At 44.0% G+C, this 20,899-nt stretch overlaps 2 protein-coding genes across 9 annotated transcripts; both read right to left on the bottom strand.

Annotated features, from left to right (window-relative positions):
- Window positions 1–526: 526 nt before the first annotated feature.
- On the bottom strand, window positions 527–3,568 carry LOC135096339 (gastrula zinc finger protein XlCGF57.1-like). The gene has a single exon (XM_063997778.1). It carries the CDS (start codon window positions 3,566–3,568, stop codon window positions 2,225–2,227), a length of 1,344 nt encoding a protein of 447 aa, XP_063853848.1. The 3' UTR covers window positions 527–2,224.
- On the bottom strand, window positions 806–16,078 carry LOC135096340 (uncharacterized). 8 transcript variants are annotated; one of them, XM_063997779.1, is made up of 6 exons: window positions 15,645–16,076; window positions 13,602–13,707; window positions 12,393–12,823; window positions 11,708–11,779; window positions 5,339–5,511; window positions 806–4,552 (listed from the first exon to the last, which is right to left on the bottom strand). In XM_063997779.1, the coding sequence occupies exons 3-6, from the start codon at window positions 12,771–12,773 to the stop codon at window positions 4,423–4,425; spliced, it is 756 nt and encodes a 251-aa protein (XP_063853849.1). In that variant the 5' UTR covers window positions 12,774–12,823; window positions 13,602–13,707; window positions 15,645–16,076; the 3' UTR covers window positions 806–4,422. The 8 variants fall into 8 exon arrangements, with proteins under 8 accessions (XP_063853849.1, XP_063853850.1, XP_063853851.1 ...); XM_063997780.1 differs by having other exon boundaries at window positions 5,339–5,508; window positions 15,645–16,075; XM_063997781.1 differs by having other exon boundaries at window positions 11,708–11,776; window positions 15,645–16,075.
- Between the last annotated feature and the right edge of the window lie 4,821 nt (window positions 16,079–20,899).

Raw genomic sequence — 20,899 nt, 5'->3', positions numbered from 1 at the left:
ATTTTTATTATTATTATTATTTTATTCTTTTCCATTTCCTTGTTCTTGTTTATCTATTTTATTTATATTCACATTTAGGTAATTATTAATTTTTATTCTTTTCCATTTCCTTGTTCTTCCTGTTTATCCATTATATATCAGTTCCTCCATCATTATTCCTTCATTTCTTGTAGATTTATTAATTTTTCCTTTATTTTTCTATATCTTCCCCATTTTCTTTGTATTTTTTTTTAAGTCCTTCCTCTATTTCGTTCATTTTCTTGCTTCCTTCCCGTGTTCCCACCTGCGGGTTTGTCAGAAGGTACTCGCCAAGGAGAGAACAACAAAACAACAACAACAACAATAATAATAATAATAATAATAATAATAATAATAATGATATGTAGCAATTTTTATTATTATCTTTTTGGTGGTTATTGTTGTTGTTGTATGTGTGTATGTATGGTTTGAAATGGTTTTATTTGGATTCTCTCTCTCTCTCTCTCTCTCTTCATGCATTTGTTATCTTTTTTATTCTCTCTCTCTCTCTCTCTCTCTCTCTCTCTGTCCTACACACACACACACACACACACACTCACACTGTATCTTGTACAGCGTATATTTTCATAATTGGGTGCATTTTATATATAACAGCGAGTTATAGTGGAGTTGTAAGTTACTGGTGGTGGTATTGTTGCTATTCTTCTTCTAAGCCAAATTGTTGATGAAGAAGAAGAGTGATGGGTTTACTTTTGAATAATTTTAATAACAATTTTCCAGCTTATATTTGAAGAAAATGGATGTTGTAATATATTAAAAGAGTGAAGAAATTAAGTGTTTTATTATTATTAATAGTAGTAGTAGTAGTAGTACACAAGAACACAAGGGTTGGTGCAGGAAGCCATCAGGCCTACACGTGGCAGTCCCTGTACAAAACACACCTGTCTGTTTCCACCTGTCATCCCTGTCCAAACACTTGTCTAACAATTCAAAGCTCTGTAATGACTCACTCTGCACTAACAACCTGACTACTGAGTCTATTCCAGTCATCCACTGCTGTGTTTGTCATGTGAGGATTAATACTGGCCATTTTGTACACACACACACACACACACACACATTAAATACTGTTAACAACATAACTCAGCATTCTAGCAACAAAAGTTTGTTCCAACACTTGAGTACAAAGTAACAACACACAAACACTAGTCACTCCAAGTCCCTCACACACCACCACCACAACCACAACACCTCACCCCCCACAGGTGTGTTTGGATGTGTCTGGCAACACCACTCTTGCTACACAAACACTGCCACAAACACCACACCTGTACTTCCTTACCACAGTGTGGGTGAGGATGTTTGTCAACATTACATTGCAGGATAAACCTTTTGGCCAGTCACCACACCAGACCCACAAGTCACCACTGGTATTGCCAGCTGGTTTGTGGCAGTAATGTTGTGGCCAGTCACCACACCACACCCACAAGTCACCACTGGTATTGCCAGCTGGTTTGTGGCAGTAATGTTGTGGCCAGTCACCACACCACACCCACAAGTCACCACTGGTATTGCCAGCTGGTTTGTGGCAGTAATGTTGTGGCCAGTCACCACACGACACCCACAAGTCACCACTGGTATTGCCAGCTGGTTTGTGGCAGTAATGTGGCCAGTCACCACACCACACCCACAAGTCACCACTGGTATTGCCAGGGCAAATCTTTTCCCACACTGCAGGCCTGGGAACTTTCTCTCCCTGTTTTCTGCATTTTCTTGTTTCATTGTTTGGTGAGTGCAATGGGCCCCAAGCCTGGGGTCTAAAGTTACACCCTAAGCAGTGTTAGCAGTGTATCTGAGGACTCTCTTCAGGACAGCAACTGTTCCCTTGACCGCAGCTGTTTGTACCTCGTGGGCACTTGGGGGACCAGGGATTGCCTCAGGGCAGCTCTCCGGGTTTTTCTTCATCAGCCCTGTCGCCGCCACCACCACTGGTGTTATACCGACGTCCGTCAGTGACCACGTTGTATGTGGGTCATTTCTTAGGTCTTGATATTTTGTAATTTTTTTCCTTTCAGCTCTACTGAGGCCACAGTCACTGGGGACTGCAACATCTATCATTTTGGCTGTTTTCTCTTCTTTGTTCCAGATAACAATATCAGGTCATCAGATAACAACATCAGACACACACACCTTGTGTGTGTGTCTCCCTGCTGGAATGTCCTTGTTGTAGAAGACGGCCACTTTACTATCTCCCAGTGTGGGTGAGGGTGTGTCTGTCAAGACTGCCTTTATGGGTAAGTCTTTTCCCACACTCCAGGCACTGGAACTTTCTCTTCCCAGTGTGGGTGAGGATGTGTCTGTCAAGGGAACCCTTCCTGGTAAATCTTTTCCCACACTCCAGGCACTGGAACTTTCTCTCTCCAGTGTGGGTGAGGATGTGTCTGTCAAGGGAACCCTTCCTGGTAAATCTTTTCCCACACTCCAGGCACTGGAACTCTCTCTCCCCAGTGTGGGTAAGGATGTGTGTGTCAAGATGACCTTTCAGAGTAAATCTTTTCCCACACTCCAGGCACTGGAACTTTCTCTCCCCAGTGTGGGTGAGGATGTGTTTGTTAAGATCACCTTTATGGATAAATCTTTTCCCACACTCCAGGCACTGGAACTTTCTCTCCCCAGTGTGGGTGAGGATGTGTTTGTTAAGATCACCTTTATGGATAAATCTTTTCCCACACTCCAGGCACTGGAACTTTCTCTCCCCAGTGTGGGTGAGGGTGTGTTTGTTAAGATCACCTTTCAGAGTAAATCTTTTCCCACACTCCAGGCACTGAAACTTTCTCTCCCCAGTGTGGGTGAGGATGTGTGTGTCAAGATGACCTTTTCGAGTAAATCTTTTCCCACACTCCAGGCACTGGAACTCTCTCTCCCCAGTGTGGGTGAGGATGTGTCTGTCAAGATGACCTTTCTGAGTAAATCTTTTCCCACACTTCAGGCACTGGAACTTTCTCTCCCCAGTGTGGGTGAGGATGTGTGTGTCAAGATGACCTTTCAGAGTAAATCTTTTCCCACACTCCAGGCACTGGAACTTTTTCTCCCCAGTGTGGGTGAGGGTGTGTTTGTTAAGATCACCTTTATGGATAAATCTTTTCCCACACTCCAGGCACTGGAACTTTCTCTCCCCAGTGTGGGTGAGGATGTGTTTGTTAAGATCACCTTTATGGATAAATCTTTTCCCACACTCCAGGCACTGGAACTTTTTCTCCCCAGTGTGGGTGAGGGTGTGTTTGTTAAGATAACCTTTATGGATAAATCTTTTCCCACACTCCAGGCACTGGAACTTTCTCTCCCCAGTGTGGGTGAGGATGTGTGTGTCAAGATGACCTTTCCGAGTAAATTTTTTCCCACACTCCAGGCACTGGAACTTTCTCTCCCCAGTGTGGGTGAGGATGTGTCTGTCAAGGGAATCCTTCCTGGTAAATCTTTTCCCACACTCCACGCACTGGAACTTTCTCTCCCCAGTGTGGGTGAGGATGTGTCTGTCAAGGGAACCCTTCCTGGTAAATCTTTTCCCACACTCCAGGGACTGGAACATTCTCTCCCTAGTGTGGGTGAGGATGTGTGAGGCAAGATGACTCTTCTGGGCAAATGTCTTCCTGCAGTGGTCACACTTGTGGTTTTTTATTTTTATTTTTTTTTATGTAGGAAGGACACTGGCCAAGGGCAACAAAAATCCAATAAAAAATATGCCCACTGAAATGCCAGTCCCATAAAAGGGTCAAAGCAGTGGTCAAAAATTGATGAATAAGTGTCTTGAAACCTCCCTCTTGAAGGAATTCAAGTCATAGGAAGGTGGAAATACAGAAGCAGGCAGGGAGTTCCAGAGTTTACCAGAGAAAGGGATGAATGATTGAGAATACTGGTTAACTCTTGTGTTAGAGAGGTGGACAGAATAGGGGTGAGAGAAAGAAGAAAGTCTTGTGCAGCAAGGCCGCGGGAGGAGGGGAGGCATGCAGTTAGCAAGATCAGAAGAGCAGTTAACATGAAAATAGCGGTAGAAGACAGCTAGATATGCAACATTGTGGCAGTGAGAGAGAGGCTGAAGACCGTCAGTTAGAGGAGAGGAGTTGATTAGACGAAAAGCTTTTGATTCCACCCTGTCTAGAAGAGCAGTATGAGTGGAACCCCCCAGACATGTCAAGCATACTCCATACATGGACGGAAAAGGCCCCTGTACAGAGTTAGCAGGAGGAGAGGAGGCATGCAGTTAGCAAGATCAGAAGAGCAGTTAGCATGAAAATAGCAGTAGAAGACAGCTAGATATGCAACATTGCGGCAGTGAGAGAGAGGCTGAAGAAAGTCACTGAGAGGAGAGGAGTTGATGAGACGAAAAGCTTTTGATTCCACCCTGTCTAGAAGAGCAACTGTTCCCATCTGTTCATACTGCTGCTACTGCTGCTGCCTGGCATCACATCCTCCATTGCAACACTGCTCTTGGTAGTGGTCAGTTCTGCAGGAACACTGGGGCTGCACCGAGGATGCACAGAGGGAGTCCCGCCACTGGATGCCAATCTGGCACCTGTAACAGAGGAGGCTGTCACTACACAGGGAGTGAAGGGCTACCTGCCTCAGCCTCAGCCTAACACAGACTCCACAGATAAGATACACCTGGCACCTATAACAGAGGAGGCCATCACCACACAGGCAGAGAGGGGCTTCCTGCCTCAGTCTCAGCCTAACACACAGCCTCCACAGAGTAGGGCCACCACACAAAAGGAAAGGCCAACTAAACTTTTACCTGTTAGTAAAACTTCTACATGATGAAGCCAAGCTGGTCTCCATTCAAGTAAGGCTTTTGTTGGATGGAAAAGTTTTGAGGTACCAGAAACAGAAGTATCGGAAACAACATGGACATCTTGTGAACCTCTGGGAAGAATTCAGTAATGGCCAGTGTTCTGCCAAGAACTTACAAAGGGCTGTCTCACATCATATTGCAGTTAATCCATAATTTTTTACTTTTGATTGCATGTATTTTAGAACTTTCTTTTCTTTTTACTTAGTTTTACTTTTTAACTATTCATATTAGTTTTTTTTTATTTTTATTTGACTGCTTTTATACCATCTTTTTGTTGTATTTTACGTTGTATTTTGCTCATTCAGTTTCTGCCACGCTCTTATCATGGAAAATAGTGATGATAGCAATTTCAACATGGGCCGAGATGGTATCTTATGGGCCGAGTTGGTATTCTAACGGGCCGAGTTGCCGATGGGCCGAGTTTGCCTAGGACCACAACAAATGACTCTGATCGGGCCACCACAGCCATGCAAAGAGCAAGCCAATCAGTTTTCGTTGCCGGCCACTGACCTGAGGGGCTCTGGGGCAGAATGGACGGGAGGACTTGCCGGCCACATACCTGAGGGGCTCTGGGGTAGAATGGACAGGAGGACATGCCGGCCAATAACCTGATGGACTCTGGGGCAGAATGGATGGGAGGGCTTGCTGGTCGGGTCTTTTTGTCTCTCACCACTGATGTCCTGCTGGAAAACAAACAAATAAATAAAACAATGATAAACAAACAAATAACAAAAATAAAACAAAAAGGCAAAAAACATTAACTGATGTCCTGCATTGCTGCCACGATTGTAACAGCAAAATTTCGTCAAAAAAAACCTAACCTAAACTTAACCTGTCTTACCATAATATAAGCAAGCCTAACTAACCCTAACCAAACCTAACAAAATAACCAAACCTACCTTAACACAACTAACACCAAACAACCGGCACTAGTGTGGACGTGGGATTCCAGGCTGGCTAGGCCTTGTCCGGAAGATCTGTATTGCCAGTTGTGTATTTTCCTTGCACTGTTACCAGGTCAGGCAAGGAATCTACTCTCTCTCTCTCTCTCTCTAGACCTGCCGGACGTGGCCTAGCCAGCTGGGGACCTCACATCGACTGTAGTGCCACACAGCCTAACCTAACCCAGTGCAGCAGTGCACAAGATGTCTGCCTATTATTCCCCAGGCAACACTTCACCTGGCAGGCGGCCGCCATGCCTTGGGAATAAAAGAAATCAACAAACAAACAAACAAACCACAAGAGTGACGGTGACCACCACCTCAGTCACTCGCTCCTGACACTGACATGTTCCCCGCCCACCATTACCTGCACGCCCTCAGGTGAGGCCAGGGAGGTGCCGCCAGTCCGCCAGGGGGTAGGGCCAACTCGGCCCTTTTCCATCTCGGCCCATTATGAAAAGGCAACTCGGACCATCTTGTGGACCAACTCGGACCATTCTCATTTTCTGAAATACCAAGTCGGACCACCATGTTTGCCGACTCGGACCATCATAAACTGTGGGCAGTGTTGCCAACCTCTGCAGACGTCTCCGCCCTACACACTTACTGAAATTACCCTACATTTGCCTTCATTACCATACGACTCAGGATGAAAAAACAAATTGTCATAATACTGGCGCAGCCGTAATTATTGACGATTTGATATTTAACTACACTTAAGAGCTCTACCCCATAATGAAGCCAAGAATGTCCCCAACCAAATTAGGTAAAAAAATTCCACTGTAAACTACATGTAAGCAATACACGAGCTCATTATCTCTTTAATCACGAATCAGTAACCGCTTCATTTGAGCGTGGGAAAAAAAATCTCCAAGCTGCACGTGGCTTCACGTATGAACGTGTATTATCACTACATTTGTTAGATTCAAACCATCATAAACTATCGCACAGAGGGGAGCAGGTCGTTTCGGCCATGAGCACTCTAGGCCGAGAGTCGTTTAGGCCGTGATCCCTTTACGCCGAGTCGTTTAGGCCGCGACTCTGTAGGCCGTGGGTCGTTTAGGCCGTAATAATGAGATCCTTTTTATAGTTTTTATAGTGCAGTCGATGCTGGAGGACTACTGTGGAGGCAAGAAGTGTGACGTGATTGCATGCTAATGAGTCTTGTTGATACTCTTGATAATGTATCGAGAGATCGATACCTCCATAAAATAAAGATAATAAATGGAAGAGACCTATATACAGTGGAAGAGACCTATATGCAGTGGAAACTATGTTCTGTAGCGTACTTACACACATATTAATCGTTTTATGAGGTACTGCAGGAAGTGCACGAAACCCAGCCATTGAAAATACCTGGTTTCACAGCTGCCATTAATCAGCTCAAGATACACCATTATCACATTTCCTGTTCTGCCACCTCTCACACCTGTGTCGCACAGCAAACCTTGCCGTGTCCGTACAAGTGCAATTACAATTACGAAACAGTCTCAATTACTTAATTCAAAATATTACTAAATTCAAAACATATAATTTCGAAAGTCTCAAAACACTGTCTTACTTACTTAGTTGATGTGTTGAAGTCAAATTCTGCGTATTCGTTATTCCCTCACACCTCATCGCTCAGGATGCCTACCAAATTTCCTCGTGTTGTTTGCTCTCAACGTGTACGATTCAACCAGCATGCTTTGCAGTGTGACCATGCTTTGCAGTGTGACCATTGTCAAGAATGGCAGCGCAGGGTTTGCAACACTGAGTTTAAGGATCACGGCCTAAATGACTCTCGACCTAAAGGGATCACAGCCTAAATGACTCTCGGCCTAAAGGGATCACGGCCTAACCAACTTGAACTCGAACAGAGAAGAGTGCTTCACACACTTGTTAGATTCAAACCATCATAAACTATCGCACAGAGAAGAGTGCTTCACACATTTGTGATTCTTCGTTCACTCACACGATGTCCAGGCCAGATATCACTTGTACACGGCAGAAGGCAGTCCAATCATGGACAAGTGTTTGGTGTGCAAAGACGTAGTGCGTCCTCGACAGGTGAGACTACAGGATTTAATTGTTAATTGAATTTATTGTAACTATATGTTGAACAGTTTTCTGTAATACTGATTATATCTAGTGTACACTAAAATATCGACATGAACCTCGGAATATGATTTTTTACAGGAGGCATTGTTGTGTGATGGATGTAAATCGTGGCAACACAGAACCTGTAAGACTGGAATTTCAAGGGAGGACTGTAGAAGAGCTGTAAGGGAGGGTCTTGACGTGAATTGGAGCTGCACAACTTGCTCTTCTGTACAAGACATCGCTGTACATGACTGCCCTGAGGATCATCTACCTACTCCGACCCAGGCGTTAGTGGATGATACGAGTATAAATTCTGAAACTTATCTAGACGAAAGACACCTTGGACAACGACACTTTGGACTGCTCTGAGGCTCATCCACCTATTATAACGTATGAAAAAATATGTGCATCTTCACAAAGGGCAAGCAGAAACTTGTGGACAGTCTAGGATTTTCATACACATTTAAAAGAAAAACAAATGTTGGTGTTCATTGTCGCTGTGCAGTGCGTAATAAAAAGGTTACCTGTAACATGATAGTAAACGAAGTGAACGGAGTGTTTATCAGAGGAGCCAATGAACATTCACACCCACCGGAAGCATGCCCTTTGACTACAAGCATGGTGTCAAAGTTAATTAAAGACAAAGCAATGGATGATGTATTTCGCCCAGCTTTAGAAATCGTGGAGGAAGTGCTTCTTGAACACGTTGATCCAACAAAGCCTACTGCTTCGCTACCTGCACCGGTGAATCTAGCTCGCCAAGCAAACAGGAAGCGGCGAGCTAACAGACCTGCTGAGCCCAGTGACCTAACTTTTTGTATTAGTGAGGAGCACATTCCACCTAACTTTCTTATATCAGATATAAGTATAGTGGACAGACGCCACCTATTGTTTGCAACACAAGAACAGCTTCAGTTACTTGCTAAAGCAAGAAACTGGTATGTTGATGGAACTTTTAAAGTAGTAGTGAGGTGACCCTTTACCCATCTTTTTAGTATTCACGCATTTATGAAGTGCGATGGTAACGTAAAACAAACGCCTCTGTTGTTTGTGTTAATGTCGGGTAAGAGATGTAAAGATTATAGGATAATTTTTAGTAAACTCAAAGAAATTTTAGATGGACAATTAAAAGTAAAAGAAGTTATCCTTGATTTTGAACAAAGTATTTGGCGTGCTATTCCAGAAGTTTTCCCACATGTAGTTATGTGTGGTTGTGCATTTCACTGGGGACAAGCAGTTTGGAGGAAGGCGCAAGTTCTTGGCCTCCAGTCTGCTTACACACATGATAGCAAAACCTACAAATTTGTAAGACAACTGCTTTCTCTGCTGTATGTACCTGATGATCACATAGAAGGACTTTTTATAAGATTCTATAGGAAAGCAGCTGGGTCACAACCACTCTTAGATCTTTTAGAGTACATAAACAGTACATGGATTACATCAGAAATGTGGCCTCCCAAAGTTTGGTGTGTATTTGATCGAAGTGTAAGAACTAACAATGACGTTGAAGGATGGCATTACAGACTTAATATGAAAGCACATAAAGGCCAACTGAACTTCTATACTTTAATAACCCTGCTACACACAGAGGCTAGACTTGTAATGCCTCATGTAAAGTTTATAAATGATGGAAAGGTGTTGCGTCACCAAAAAAATAAATATACAAAACAACATGGACGACTAGCCATGCTTTGGGAGGAATTTTCTCTGGGCACTAAAACAGCAAAAAGCTTACTGAAAGTTGCCTCTCATCATATTGCTGTGAATATGTAATGACTTGATTTTTCATGAAATACTCTAGTTTTATTTTTTAAAATTGACTTTTGCATGTTTTTAGACTACAATTTTAATTGTATTTTACTGACTTTTGCATGCTGCCTCTCATCATATTGCTGTGAATATGTAATGACTTGATTTTTCATGAAATACTCTAGTTTTATTTTTTAAACTGACTTTTGCATGTTTTTAGACTATAATCTTAATTGTATTTTACTGACTTTTGCATGCTGCCTCTCATCATATTGCTGTGAATATATAATGACTTGATTTTTCATGAAATACTTGAGTTTTATTTTTAAACTGACTTATGCATGTTTTTTGAGCATAATTTTTATTGTATTTTACTGACTTTGCATGTTTTTAGAGTATAATTTTAATTGTATTTTACTGACTTTTGCATGTTTTTAGAGCATAATTTTAATTGTATTTTATCGTGAAATAAAAGTCAATTTTAAGCTGCTGAATTATCATTTAACTTTTAAACATGGTACAAGTTGGTGGTCCGAGTTGGCATATAGTGGTCCGAGTTGGTTATCGTGGTCTGAGTTAGTATAGACCAGGGCCGAGTTGATGGTCCGAGTTGGCGATGGTCCAAGTTGGGGGTGAAGCCCGCCAGGTGGCCACAGGTGACCCAGGCCAGCTCAAACACAGGCGCAATCTGCCGCCCACTCGGTGGGCCCTGACCACTGACCATAGCACCACGCGGACGCCGCCTCTGTTCCCTCCACCAGACACAGAGTAGACAGGTGACCAGGTGGCCACAGGTGACCCAGGCCAGCTCAAACACAGGCGCAATCTCCTGCACACTCGGCGTGCCCTGACCACTGACCACTGACCACAGCACCACGCGGACGCCGCCTCTGATCCCTCCACCAGTGACCATCAACAGGGACTTTTGGCGCCAGTGATCTTGATCTTGATAATGTCGCTACAGGTGGCTCGGGATCACTCCCGGGCATTGATGTATATTATAGCTCCATGCTCCTGAGCCATGCCTTTGGATCGGCAACTCGTAGAGAAAAAAAAAAAAAAAAAAAAAAAAAAAAAAGCAGAAATTAATTGTCCCTACATCTGACACGCCACATTCTCTCTAGAAACTCCTCCACAGCCTCAATCATCCTTTCATTGGTTTCTCCAAACAGTCCCAGCAGCACCATCATTCATTCCCTTTGTCTTCTCCACTCTTTCATTCATATTATGCCCTAACTCAGTCAGAATCACTTGCATCATCCAGCACCACAAACACAAAACAGGGAGGCAGTGGCCTGTGGTCAGGGTGTTACTGTGCTGATAAACCACCACAGTGGCCAGGCTGTCAGCTAGTGGTGTGCTGCTAAACCACCACAGTGGCCAGACTGTCAGTTAGTGGTGTGCTGCTAAACCACCACAGTGGCCAGGCTGTCAGCTAGTGGTGTGCTGCTAAACCACCACAGTGGCCAGGCTGTCAGTTAGTGGTGCGCTGCTAAACCACCACAGTGGCCAGACTGTCAGTTAGTGGTGTGCTGCTAAACCACCACAGTGGCCAGGCGGTCAGCTAGTGGTGTGCTGCTAAAGACATGCAGGGGTGAAAAATGCAACAAACTGGTGTCCGCAGACCAGACCAGGTCGTGGTCTGGCCTGGTCTCAGGTGTCGGCTAACAATGCCCACTCTCTCACTTAAGCCCTGTGCTAGTACTTCTTACTTAACTCATTATTTTTGTCACCAGGCACTGCACCACTCCTGTCACTGCCTCACCAAGAATCCAGCACAACACGCAAAGCTTTACAAACATTTTCCTTCAAAGAACTTTTGTGGAGAGAGAGAGAGAGAGAGAGAGAGAGAGAGAGAGAGAGAGAGAGAGAGAGAGAGAGAGAGAGAGAGAGAGAGAGAATAAATAAAATAAAAATAAATAAATATATAAATAAAGTAAAAAAAAAAAATGCCTCTTTGCAAAGAGTAAGCCAATCAGTTTTTGTTGGTGGTAACTTGTGACAAAGAAGCAAGTGTTGACAGTAGTGGTGCAGCTCTCTGAGCAGCCAGTCACTGACCTGAGGGGCTCTGGAGCAGAATGGGCGGGAGGACTTGCTGGCCACTGACCTGAGGGTCTCTGGGGCAGAATGGATGGGGAATTTGCTGGTTGGGTCTTGCTCTCTCACCACTGGTGTCCTGCTGGAAAACAAACAAATAAAATAACAAAAATAAAACAAAAAAAGAAAAAAACTGTTGTCATGCATTTCTGCCACAATTGACAGCGAAATTTTGTCAAAAAAGAACCTAACCTAACCTAAACTTAACCTGACTTACCATAACATAGGCAAGCCTAACTTACTAACCTAACTAACCCTAACCAAACCTAACAAAATAACCAAACCTACCTTGACATAACTAACACCAAACAGCTGGCACTAGTGTGGACGTGGGGTCCCCGGCTGGCTAGGCCGAATCCGGTAGGTCAGAGTTCCCAGTTGTGTATTTTCTGTGCAGTGTTACCATATCAGACGAGGATACTACTACTCTCTCTCGACCTGACGGAGGCGGCCTAGCCTAGCCGGGGACCGCACGTCGACACTAGTGCCACGCAACCTAACAACCTAGTGCAGCAGTGTATTCCCCAGGGAACACTTCACCAGGCAGGCAGCACCAGCAGACAGCCAGACGGCACCACCATGCCTTGGGGATAAAAGAAATCAACAAACAAACAAACAATCCACAACAAGAATGACGGTGACCACCACCTCAGTCACTCGCTCCTGACATTGACTTGTTCCCCGCCCACCATTACCTGCACGCCCTCAGGTGAGGCCAGGGAGGCACCGCCACTCCGCCAGGTGGCCACAGGTGACCCAGGCCAGCTCAAACACAGGCGCAATCTGCCGCACACTCGGCGGGCCCTGACCACTGACCACAGCACCACGGGGACGCCGCCTCTGTTCCCTCCACCAGACACAGAGTAGACAGGTGACCAGGTGGCCACAGGTGACCCAGGCCAGCTCAAACACAGGCGCAATCTGCCGCACACTCGGCGTGCCCTGACCACTGACCACAGCACCACGCGGACGCCGCCTCTGATCCCTCCACCGTGACCATAAACAGGGACTATTGGCGCCAGTGATCTTGATCTTGATAATGTCGCTACAGGTGGCTCGGGATCACTCCCGGGCATTGATGTATATTATAGCTCCATGCTCCTCAGCCATGCCTTTGGATCGGCAACTCGTAGAAAGAAAAAAAACAAACAAATTAATTGTCCCTGCATCTGACACGCCACATTCTCTCTAGAAACTCCTCCACAGCCTCAATCATCCTTTCATTGGTTTCTCCAAACAGTCTCAGCAGCACCACCATTCATTCCCTTTCTGTCTTCTCCACTCTTTCATTCATATTACGCCCTAACTCAGTCAGAATCACTTGCATCATCCAGCACCACAAACACCGTCCCATCCTCTCCCGTGTCACACATCTGGCACACTTTGCTGCGGGACTCAGACCATCTGTAATTCCTTGCATTCACATCCATACACTGTGGCCTCGCTGGGAAGAGATCACCATCCAGGCTTCCCTCATACCATCTTTCATACATCGGGGCCTCTTTCTCCTTGTACCATTCCACGGAGCTCTTTCCTTCCATCTTGTTCTTCCATTAATTCAGTCCCACACATTTCACTTCTGTCTACAGTACCTCGGTGCACTCAGTGCCATCCTTGCTACTCTATTCTGCCCCACTTCTAACTTATCAATTTCACTTTTGTTCCAAGCAATCACACTCATACCATACATTATACTCGGCACAGCCACACTCTTCCACACTTCCCTCACCATGTTACACTTACTCGCTCATCCTTCCTGCGCTTACCAGTCGACCTCCTCTTTCCATTCTTTGCCTTTTCACACCCGTTCGGACTCACCCACATTCCTAAACACTTGTATACTTGTGCCTGTTTCAACTATCAATCACATCTTCCACTCCATTCTTGTATATCTCGTAAGGTACCTCGTCTGGTTCTGCTGCCTTCCCATTTCTTCTGTCTTTCCAGACATTTCTCCACCGCCTCCCTGCTGATTCTGTCATTCGTCTCATCCGGGCCATCCCTCCACCGCTGAAAAGACACACTCAATCCTTCACTGAACGGAAAGACTAATATATATTTTAAGCCATACAATTAACGTCTTATATTTAGGTATTAAGAATTAAGTATAATTTAAAGAAATATTAGAAGTTTAGTAATGGTTCCAAAAATAATTTCATGGGGTGGCCTCTGGCAATCTTATTACATACCGACTGAAAACGCTTGTGAATTAATATCGTATGCGTAAAAAAATAATAAATAATAATAATAATAAATCTCTTCAGGTGCAGAATATTTTAATAGAAAACACGATTCCTCATTTTATAAATACTGACGTTGGTTGGTTTGGAGTTCGAGAATAACAACACCGCCTCATTCAAACAATAAGCTATTGAAAGCCATTTAACCCTTTAATGAAGACGCGAAAAAATAATGAATAAATGAAAGGAGGAAGAAAAAAGAAAAGGGAAGAAGCAGAAGGAAATGTAGAAAGGAGAAACGAACAATAAAGGAGAGAAGACGAAGGAAATGTAGAAAGGAAGGGAGAAGGAAGAATAAAGTAGTGTAGGAAGAAGGGAAGGAATAAACGAGGAGGAATGTTTAAAATTATCATAAACATTTATAAAAAAAGAAAGAATTAAGTCCATCATCCTCTTTTTCACCACTATTCTGTCCACCTCCCTAATGCAAAACTTCACCAGTATTCTCAATCTTTCATCACTATTCTGTCCACTCCCTAATGCGAGAGTTAACCAGTATTCTCAATCTTTCACCACTATTCTGTCCACCTCCCTAATGCAAGAATTAACCAGTATTTTCAATCTTTCACCACTATTCTGTCCACTCACTAATGCAAGAATTAACCAGTATTTTCAATCTTTCACCACTATTCTGTCCACTCCCTAATGCAAGAGTTAACCAGTATTCTCAATCTTTCACCACTATTCTGTCCACCTCCGTAATGCAAGAGTTAATCAGTATTCTCAATCTTTCACCACTATTCTGTCCACCTCCCTAATGCAAGAAATTAACCAGTATTTTCAATCTTTCACCACTATTCTGTCCACTCCCTAATGCAAGAGTTAACCAGTATTCTCAATCTTTCACCACTATTCTGTCCACCTCCATAATGCAAGAGTTAATCAGTATTCTCAATCTTTCACCACTATTCTGTCCACCTCCCTAATGCAAGAAATTAACCAGTATTTTCAATCTTTCACCACTATTCTGTCCACTCCCTAATGCAAGAGTTAACCAGTATTCTCAATCTTTCACCATTATTCTGTCCACCTCCCTAATGCAAGAGTTAACCAGTATTCTCAATCTTTCACTACTATTCTGTCCACCTCCCTAATGTGAGAGTTAACCAGTATTATCAGTCTTTCACCACTATTCTGTCCACTTCCCCAATGCAATTCTCAATCTTTCACTACTATTCTGTCCTCCTCCCTACTGCAAAAGTTAACCAGTATTCTCAATCTTCCACCACTATTCTGTCCACCTCTCCAATGCAAGAGTTAACCAATATTCTCAGTCTTTCATCCCCTTCACTGGCACACTCTTGAACTCCCCTTCCTGCTGCTGTGTTTTCCCCTGCCTTTGACTTGAACTCTTTCAGGAGGGAGGCTTCAACACTCTTATCCAGCTTTGCATAGCAAGAGATGCAATATTAAGTATACTCTCTCTCCACATTTGTCTTACCTCTCACACCTTCCTCTCTCCCTCTCCCTCTCCCCTGCACTCTCACTCCCTCTGCCTGTTGTGGTGAAAAGTGATGAAGGCAGCAGACCATCACAACACCAAGGCCATTGACCAAAGACCACCAGTTTTCTTTGCCTCCCAGGATCATTAACCTGTCAACCCTTTCACAGCAACAGTCAACAATTGTCAGCACTTAAAGCAATGTGTGAAATCTCTGCATTATTCACAGGAAAGAAAGGATGAACTGGAAGAGATGCTGCACTTACTAGTCTGTGTAATGTTGAGGGCTGACCAGCAGGCCTACACATGGCAGTCCATTGAGATAGGAAGGTTGGAGTGGCCTTGAGGCGTCCTGGGTGAAGCCACCCAACTGTCAGGCGGCCATATTGTCGTAGGATAGGCAGCAACTGCAGGGCAGAGATGAAACACGTCATGGAAGTATTTCGCTATGTTGGAATGTATGTATGACCCCTCTTTTATGTTGGGGTTGGGATGAGGTCCCATAGTTACTAAGGAGAGTCAGGTCCGTATGGGTTGGGCTATGATGAGTCAGGTTAGCTCGAGTTAAGCCTGTGTCAGGGTGCTTATTAAGGAGTGTCAGGTCTTGACCCAAGTCGACCTACACATACTCTCTCAGTCAATAATTCAGTAGAGCTCTCGTATAGAGAGAGTAAAGACAGGAGTGTTGCTCCGTGCGTAGTGTGAAATGCCGACTACCTGTGTTGCATTTGGGTGCAATGAACAAGCGAACAAAAAATCTGATCCATCCATTACATTTCACCAGTAAGTTATTTATATATTCATTTATATATATATATATATATGATGTTCTAGGAAGTGTGCATGATTTTCATAATGAAGACTGACGCACAGGAAATAGGCGCTTTGATTATTTGATCGCAGTGTTAGGAACATGTTTACAGGCTACCAAAGGACCCGAGCAGAAGAAAGGAATGGCTTGCAGCTATACGAAGAGACAACTACACCCCAGGCAAACAGGCACGGCTCTGCTCCAAGCACTTTAGACCTGATGATTTCGACAGGACGTCCTTGTGTTACGTGAGGCTGCGAGATGGTGTTGTTCCCAGCATATTTGAGGCTTTCCCTTCACACTTACAGAAAAAAACAAGCAAAAGGAAACCTCCCAAATCTCGCCCTCTCTGTGATCCTGCCCCACAAGAAGCGCAAGATAGTGGACATTCTACTTTAGCTGTGCCGGAAAATCCTGTGCAAACAAACTCAGGTGTCACCAACCAAAGCCCAGCTAAAGAGGAAGCTGGGAGAAACAGAAACACAACTCGTGAAGTCTAGAAAAAAAATTAAACTGTTGCATCAGAAAACAAGACGACTCAAGAAAAAAAATGCCGAATTGTGTTCTGTGATCAGTGCATTGAAACAAAAAAACCTAGTAAGTGAAAATAGTTTGACAGTTTTAGAGTCATGTGCTGGCGGAGTGAGTAACCTTGTGAAAAGACAGGTTGCTAAGAATAGCGGTGAACCCTTGCTTGCTCAGTATTCTCCTACCTTGAAAAGTTTTGCTCTCACTTTGCATTTCTACTCTCCAAATGCTTATAGATTCGTAAGGAAAACTTTTGACACCTGCCTCCCTCACCCACGAACACTACGAAAATGGTACAACACTGTAGAGGTGAAACCAGGATTCACAAATGTAGCGTTCAGTGCACTCAAGCAACAAATTCAGTCATCCCCAGATAACCACAGTGTCTTTTCACTAATAATGGATGAAATGGCTATACGTCAAGAAGTTGAGTGGGATGGAAATAAATATCATGGATTTATAGACATGGGAACTGAGCTTGACGATGACTGCTTACCTGTGGCCAAGGAAGCACTTACTCTTATGGTAGTGTCACATAAGTCTGCTTTTAAGGTGCCAGTTGGATATTTTTTGATAAATGGACTTGGCGGCATTGAAAGAAGTAATTTAGTTTTGCAGGCATTAAGTGAACTTCATTCAGTTGGGGTAAATATTGTGTCCCTTACTTGTGATGGTTCTGCTCCTAATTTAAGCGTGTTAACCCATCTTGGCTGCAGTTTACAACCTCATAATATTAAGTCGCACTTCAGTCATCCTTCGACAGGCAAGCCAGTCTGTGCTTTGCTTGATCCATGTCACATGTTCAAGTTAGTTAGGAATTCCCTTGGCAACCTAGGCACATTTTTGGATGGGAAAGGTAACACTATTGAGTGGGAATTTATTAAAAGACTTCATAAGTTGCAGGAAAAGGAAGGTCTACATCTCGGGAATAAGTTGAGAGCTGCACACATTGACTTTTTAAAGAAGCCAATGAATGTAAAGTTGGCTGTACAACTGCTTAGTGATTCAGAGAGAAAGTGTTACTGTGTAGTGACCAACCATATGCAAAGCTGTCAACACATGCTTGGCACAACATTGTAACACTTGTACTGTCTGAGTTCCAGGAGAGGATTGTCTTCTCCAGCCTGGCACAACACATGTTAGACAGTGAGCCTGTCACTAATCATCTCCTGTTACTAATCAAGGCTGTAGCCGAGACCTATCTGCAGGTCAGGTACAGATATGCAGCCAGACAGTTTACTGCAAGACTGATTTCCCGTAAAGGGGTCAAAAGTAGAACCACGATGAACAAATTAGTATTATTTAGTGGAATGTGATTATGTATATAATCTATAATATCTAGTTATAAGGACATGTTGGCATACAATATATGGGTAGCAGTAACACAGTAGTTTCATTTGACACGGCAGCATATTATAAATGAGTGTAAACAGTGTAAAAAGGGGTACAAGAAAAATGCTTGGTAAGTGACAGCTCCCACATCAATATGGCGGACGGGGGAGAGCGGTGGTTTCCTCCTGCCAGTACTGCCCGCGTAGCTCAGGGCCACTCCAACCTTCCTATCTCAATGTGGCAGTCCCTGTACAAAACATGCCTGTTCATGTACTGATCTAGAAGTAGTAGTAGTAGTAGCAGTAGCAGTAGCAGTAGTAGTAGTAGTAGTAGTAGTAGTAGTAGTAGTAGTAGTAGTAATATACAAGAACACAAGGGTTGGTGCAGGAAGCCGTCAGGCCTACACGTGGCAGTCCCTGTACAAAACACACCTGTCTGTTTCCACCTGTCATCCCTGTCCAAACACTTGTCTAATATTTCAAAGCTCTGAAATGATTCACTCTGCACTTGGGGGACCAGGGATTGCCTCAGGGCAGCTCTCCGGGTTCTTCTTCATCAGCCCTGTCGCCACTACCACCACTGGTGTTATACCGACGTCCGTCAGTGACCACGTTGTTCGTGGGTCATTTCTTAGGTCTTGATATTTTGTAATTTTTTTCCTTTCAGCTCTACTGAGGCCACAGTCACTGGGGACTGCAACATCTATCATTTTGGCTGTTTTCTCTTCTTTGTTCCAGATAACAATATCAGGTTTTGTTGCCCCACCTTGTGTGTGTGTCTCCCTGCTGGAATGTCCTTGTTGTAGAAGATGGTGACTCTGTTGTTTGAGACAACTGGTGCTGGTTCATGTTCCCAGATGTTTTTCTTTGCCTCTATGTCTAGTTCTCTGCACATTTTCCAGTTCAGGTATCTGCAGACTTTGTTGTGGCGGATCGTGTAATGACTGTCTGCCAAGAGAGTCTGGCAGCCTGAGACCAGATGGGTCACTTCTTTGACTGCTGCATGGCAGAATCTGCATCTGTCATTCTGTGAGATCCCTGCCATTTTTCTGAAGCCATTGGGTGGAAGGCCTTAATCTTGTATCCTTACTATAATTCTCTCCATCAAAACCCAGCTCCCCATTCTTGAGCCACTATAGTGACCCTTCTTTATTTATCTAATCTTCTTCCAGCTCTTCCTGGAATTTCCTGGCTCTTCGGTGTTGCTTTTGTCTCTCAGATCTGAGATTCTGTTCTCTTTTGCTATTTTCTCTTGAGTTCTCCTTGCTAATTTGGTTGCTGGTGTTATTTGATCACCTCCTTTTTTGCCAAGAGGTCTCCTCCAAAGTTTTCTACCAGTTTTGTAATGGATGTGTGTTGGGACAGGTCCTCACTGTGGTGGTGTGCTGCCTTTTTCATGGTGTCCTCCTCAGAGCTCCCCAGGTACTGCCCCATACTTAAAATGAATGCCCTATATGCCTGGTTGATCTCCATCAGGCCCAGTCCTCCTTCTCTCCAGGGTAGGTACATCCTGTCCATGCACTGGTACCTTTAAGTGACTTTGTGTAGGGTGAGCATCTTCCTGGTCTTGATATCTAACTTGTCTGGCTCTCCTTGTGGCCAGTCCACTATTCCAGCCCCACAAGTCACCACTGGTATTGCCAGCTGGTTTATGGCAGTGATCTTGTTTTTTGGTGTTAGTTCTGACCTGCAGATCTTTTTCAGGTGGTTAAGGTATTCTTTGTTGATCCTCTCTCTCACTTTTTGTGTTCTAGAGTGGCATTGTTTTCTATTCCCAAATATTTGTATGTGGAGTTTACAGCAAGGTGTTCAGTGCAGTCCTGTTCACCAATGTACATGTTTTCTGGTGCTACCTTCTTGCCAGCCCTGATGGTGCATTTGGAGCATTTATCCAGATCAAACTCCATACTATGTCCCTGGAGAACTGATGTACTGCTCTGACGAGTTCACTGAGTTTTTGGTCTGATTCTGCATAGATCTTCAGGTCATCCATGAAGATGACCTGAAGATGAGCCTAGCTGTTTTTTTGGCCTCTGCTTTTGTTTAAATTATAGCCAATGTCATATTTCTTCAATATTTTACTAAGTGGTTCTACAGTGATGCAGAACAAGAGTGGTGGGAGGCTGTCTCCCTGGAATATTCCTCTCTGTATTTTCACAAGTGGGATTACTGTTTGTCCCCCTGTGTGGCTCAGGGTGATGGTATTTTTCCACCTGGTCTTTTGGACCTTGCGGAGGTCCAGGCACCGCATTATCCATGAGTGGAGCACACTGTCAAATGCCTTTTTTTGCAGTTGATCCATGCCATGCCTAGGTTTCTCCTTCTCTTCTTGCAGTCCTGTAAGATTGTTTTGTTGATTAATAATTGGTCTTTAGTGCCTGATTTATTCCTTATACAGATCTTCCATTCTTTTCTAGGTAGTTCCCACTGTCTAGATGTTCATATGTTGCATCTGCTATGACCCCTGTCAGCCACTTGTATGTTGTTGATGGGCAGCAGACGGGTCTGTATTTGTTTGGCAAGTGAGTCTGGCCGGTCTTTGGGAGCAGGTTGGTACTTCCAGTGGTTAGCCATTGTGGGGAGTCCTCTTCTCCTTTTTGTGATCTGGTAAAAAGCCAGTGCATAGTGATGGTGCAGTGATGTGATCTTTTTTAGCCAAAAGTTTGGGATCTTGTCTATGCCTGGGGCCTTAAAGTTGCTGTATAGACTAATTTTCTTTCTCAGACCTTTCTGTGTCAATTCAACAGCTGGTATTTGTTGTTTGTTTCTGTTTTTCTCTATGATGGTTTCTATCCCTGGGGCTTCCTGGTGTTGTCTGGGGTTTTCAAACAATGGCCTCTGGAATCCTTCA

This window comes from Scylla paramamosain, unplaced genomic scaffold (genome assembly GCF_035594125.1).
Source record: "Scylla paramamosain isolate STU-SP2022 unplaced genomic scaffold, ASM3559412v1 Contig3, whole genome shotgun sequence".
NCBI lineage: Eukaryota > Metazoa > Arthropoda > Malacostraca > Decapoda > Portunidae > Scylla > Scylla paramamosain.
Note: the sequence above shows the minus strand (reverse complement) of the source record. Positions and strands in the feature narration are given on the sequence as shown.